This window comes from Larimichthys crocea, chromosome I (assembly GCF_000972845.2).
Source record: "Larimichthys crocea isolate SSNF chromosome I, L_crocea_2.0, whole genome shotgun sequence".
NCBI lineage: Eukaryota > Metazoa > Chordata > Actinopteri > Sciaenidae > Larimichthys > Larimichthys crocea.
Genome location: NC_040011.1, coordinates 10976752 through 10981832, shown reverse-complemented (window position 1 = coordinate 10981832; position 5081 = coordinate 10976752). Strand labels below are relative to the sequence as shown.

General features: G+C 40.3%; 1 protein-coding gene across 5 annotated transcripts in view; it reads right to left on the bottom strand.

The window, feature by feature from the left end:
- LOC109142824 (butyrophilin subfamily 3 member A2) overlaps window positions 1-5081 on the bottom strand; it is a 49126-nt gene that overhangs the window by 11054 nt on the left and 32991 nt on the right. For 2 of the 5 annotated variants that reach the window (XM_027285133.1, XM_027285120.1), the window contains exon 2: window positions 1075-1395. The exons of 1 other annotated variant lie outside the window; for it this stretch is intronic. In XM_027285133.1, coding sequence (XP_027140934.1) covers window positions 1075-1395 — 321 coding nt within the window. Of the gene's footprint in view, window positions 1-574; window positions 611-1074; window positions 1396-3025; window positions 3312-5081 lie in introns of those variants that run through there. 2 more of the 5 variants (XM_027285122.1, XM_027285130.1) reach the window with 2 other exon arrangements.

Below are 5081 nucleotides of genomic sequence, written 5' to 3'. Positions count from 1 at the left end.
TGGTGTAAAGATGGATAAGGACGGACTTTTAGGGGGAACATTTCATTTTAAAAAGTTGCCCGACGGCTCGTTGGACAAAAACAAGGCAATTTGCACAGTTTGCAAAGCCGAATTTAAATTCCACAGAAGTAACACGACTTTAACATATCACCTCAAAGCAAAACACCCAGTCTACACTACAGGAGTGTCGCACTCGTCAGTATATTTCCTCATTCTGGCTTTTTTCTGTTTGCACTGTGTTTATGTGCACCTTAAGCCAATAACATGAATGAATTTAAATATACTTTCTGTGTTTATTCTAAATTAATTTGATCATTTTACATAAATACATATTCATTATAAGCTTCAGTCTCAGAAAAATGCAATTAATTTATAGATAAATTTATTGATAAATTAATCGAGATTAATTACAGAAATGTTTGCGATTAAGTATGTATGTATGTGTGTGTGTGTATGTATGTGTGTATGTATGTGCATACATATACATACAGATATGGATATGGTGTGTATGTATATATGTGTATATTTATGTACACATGTACACACACACACACACACATATATACATACATACCTTCTATTTTTCCATATCTGTCTTTAAGAACAGGTTCTAAAAGAAAGACAATAAAGAACAGGTCAAAGACAAAGACAGGTCAGAGACAAAGACAGGTCAAAGACAAAGACAGGTCAAAGACAAACACAGGTCAAAGACAAACACAGGTTAAAGACAAAGACAGGTCAGAGACAAAGACAGGTCAAAGACAAAGACAGGTTCTTACCCAGTTCCTATTTGATTAGCCGCTTTGCTGCAAAGATCGAGACAAGCGAGAAAGACGAAGACCCAAAGTCAGCCAACATTTATTTGTTAGAGCGTGCAGGAGCAGCAGCAGCTTCAGTCACCTCAGTTATTTAGATTAGAGGTTGATCAGTTAGCAGAAGCAGAGGCTCAGTGCTCACATGATGCAGAGACACTGAACATCATACAGAGCAGACAGAAGAAGAACATGTCCAGTGATTAAAGCTGGTTATGTGAAAAGAAAAGACCAAGAGAGGTAAAGGAGGACGAGCACTCACCAACAACAAGCTCAACGTGGAAACTTTCCCGTGGTACAAGATATAGAAAAATACAGGTGTAGTTTCCACTGTCCTCCATCTTTGCATTTCCGATGATGATGGAGGCGTTGCCGTTCTTCAGTTCATCGGTAAAATATGAAACTCGATCTTTGAACTTGTCGGCTCCGGTTTTAGTAACGCCTGACTGATACAAGAACACGTCCCTCTGACGGTCATTCTCCTTTATCCAGTCGAACGTTTTAAATACGAGGCTCTCCTTGGTGCTGGGGGAACAGGGCAAGATGGCATCGCTGTCTTCTTGCACGAACACTTTGACGACACCTGAACCAGAGAGACAAAATATATTTGAATCATCATTATGTTTAACACATAACTGTGACTGTTGAGCAAACAAATGTTCTCCTGCTCCTCCTTCCTCTTTCACGTCAGTCTGCATCCTTGTTGTTGCATGCTGCCCTCTGCTGGACTTTACTTCTTTACTTCTTCCTTTTTAAACACATTCTTTTAATGAACCCAGTTCAAACCAGAGATCTCATTATGATTTTCCTCCTTCTCTACATTTCCACATTCTGTTACACTCTTGAAACTCTTCTCACTGCTCCTGTCTTCATCATCTCTTCCTCTCTTTCATCTCCATGACAACCATCACATGCTCCCATCTCCATGACAACCATCACATGCTCCACTGTCTCTGTCTCCACAGCTACACCGACCAGTCGGATGTTTCCTGATATACTGAGTGTTATTCAGTTTACTGTGTCCTGTTCTTAGTCTGCTCATGGTCACCTGTTCTGCTCCAACTTCACCTTGTAGTTTATAGAAATGTCTCCCCTTCTCCTGGTTCTTCCAGTTTTCTTTCCATTGATTGATTATTTCCTTCCTTATTAAACTTTTTCCTTCTGCTTTTGATCATTTTACTTTCATTCCCACCTCCTCTTTCTTTGCTGCCTGCTTTGTAGTTTGATCTGCTTCTTCGTTCCCACATGAACGTTATTTCCCTCCCCTGCTGTATTAATCTGGATGTCTGGCTATCAGCTGCTTTCTCCTTATCCATAATGGCATTTCTCCTGCTCCAACATTTTTAATGTAGAACAGTAGATTTACACCTGCTGTATGAGACACGTCTCTTTTTATAGCATTTTAACACTTCTCATATTTTTAATAAATTTCATAATGTACATACGAGCATTGAAGCAGTGCAGGATCATATTTGTTTTATGAGACACACTGTTTTTTTTTTTTTATCAAATTTTAACCATTCTTCGTATTTTATAAATAAACGTTTAACTCATTTAACACACACGTCTTATTTTGAAAACCGGAAGTGTCCACACCCTGCAGTAAACTCGAGGTGACTTTCCCCAGTTGTATTTACCATAAAGTCGGCAATAAGGGCGCACTGGAAAATATTGGAGCAGCTGACGTCACCGCATGAACCTGAAGCTGTTTGTTTATTTTATTGGTTCTTAGTGCTGGTGACTGAATAACATCTCTCTGTGTGAGCTGCTGACCCGTAGCCCACACTATATTCCAGATCTGATTAATGCTATAGATATTCTGCAGACTGTGTGAGCTGACACACTGAGTAAAAGTGAAACTTATGTTCCGCAACACACTGCATCAGGTTCGTTTGTTTGTTTAAATACACTAAATACACTAAATACACTGCAGCCTGTTCGTGTCTGCCGTACGCTACTTTGATATTATTATTATTATTATCATCAGGGACGGACTATATGCTATTTGGGCCGACAAGTCCCGATATATATATTTAACGAGTAGATCACACACCCCGAACACACTCTCAATGTGTCGCACGAGAAAAAACAGTCCGCCTCGGGGGGTTGTTGTTGTTGTGGGCTGCTCTGGTCCAAAATGCCAGGCCGATTTTTTGTCCCAGTCCGCCCATGATTATTATTATTATTATTATTATTATTATTGAGTTTCTCACCGGGTTTGTCTCCACGCGTTGATCCAGGCAGGAGGAGAAGGGTCAGGGCTGTTAGCATGGTTAGCTTCATGTTCTCGCAGAGAAATGAGTTGGTTAAACTCCGTCACTGAGAAACTGGAAGTTAAATGTTGGAATAAACTGACAGTGAAGCTCAACAAATGATCAGCTGTCAGTGTTTAAGGCGAATAAAGGAGAGGACGGAGACCGGACTGAGGCTGCTGAGGTTGCTGCTGGGAACTGAGGCTGACTGCTGCTGCTGCTAAATACTATAAAAACAAAACTAACAACAAACATCCTCCTCCTCCTTCTCTTCCTCTTTCCCGTCAGCTGCATCCTTGTTGCATGCTGCCCTCTGCTGGACTTTACTTCTTTACTTCTTCCTTTTTAAACATTCTTTTACTGAACCCAGTTCAAAGCAGAGATCTCATTATGGTGTTCCCCCTTCTCCTGGTTCTTCCAGTTTTCTTTCCATTGATTGATTATTTCCTTCCTTATTAAACTTTTTCCTTCTGCTTTTGATCATTTTGCTTTCATCCCACCTCCTCTTTCTTTGCTGCCTCCTTTGCAGTTTGATCTGCTTCTTCGTTCCCTTGTTAAATGAGCTGGTACCCCCACATCAATCCCACCTCCTCCCCGGCTGACGACGTTACATTTCTTGAGCTTTCCATAGAAGCTCAAGAAATGATAACGTCGTCAGTATTTAACACTAATAAAGGAGATAATGAGACCTGACCGCTGCTTCTCCTTCTTCTTTAACAGCAGTCTGCATCCTTATTGTTGCACACTGCCCTTTTCTGGACTTCACTACAGAAGCCCTAAAGGATCATACATACATTTTATTTTATTCCACTGGTTTTCCCGTGATAATGAGATAATTAATTCGAGATTACCAACAACTGATCAAGGTTCACAAACAGCTCCTGTCAGGAGACAGAGGGAGAATTTTTGGCACTTCACTTCTCACATGACATGTCTGTTTCTCCATACCTGAACATGCATAGACTTTAAATTCAGAAAAAAAACACAAACCCACCGTGAGGGTCTGTATTTTAAGTGCATCCTTTATAACCAAGACAAATTTCTTATTTTCATTTTTAAAGTGATCCCACACTGATTCTTATACACCCCCCCCTATTCACACTCACACCTTTAGGCTTAAAGTTAGGGCGAGGGTTAGAGTATTGGAGTAGTAAATATAAGCATGGACGGTGAGGAAGCCGGACTCAGGCGCAGACGGGTGGGAAACATGCAAACTCTACAGAGAAAGCCCAGCATGAGGACAGATAGGGAGGAAAGATAGAAATGAAAACAAACAAAAACATTCAGGAACACACAGAGTCATCCACACAAAAGTCCTGATGTTGTGAAGCCTGCTGAATCTTTTTTGAGGCCTGATGTTCATCAGGCTGCAGATTGTAAACGTTAACGATGAAGCTGCAGCATCAAACAGATAATCTAAGTAGGGGTTTTTCAAAGTGTGGGATAGTGGGCCGCCCCAAGAGAACTCAAAGCAGCCACCCCCCCCCAACACACAATTATATATTACTTTTATTACGTGTTATGCGATGTTGCTTTGAATGTTCCACGATAACAGGACAATAAATGTCACTCACATCTTTATTTTTTTAAACATCTTAAACATATTTGTAAAAACCTTTAAAATCTTATGTGAATGCTATTTGTTTTCAAACACAGCAATCTGTTACGACCAGATATAAGGGATGAAGGTAACGCTATCTACACTTTAAAATCTAGTTGCCGACACATAGTTGTACGTAAAGCGTCTCATGGTGCCTTCCTGACACCGTCGGAAAACCAGAAATCAAACAACTAATCTCTTTTCTAAGATACATATGCAGATTTAGAAAATCATTACACTAAAACAAATCAACTTGTTCTGACAGCTCACCTATTTCTTGTTCTACATGTTCCAGCTCTTTCTGGGGTGGATTTTCACGTTCTTTTACTTTACCGTACCGGCTTGTTTAACTTTACCGTACAAACTGATGTTGTAGTCGGGCAGGGGGCACAGATTTAAAGTGTAGATAGCGTTACC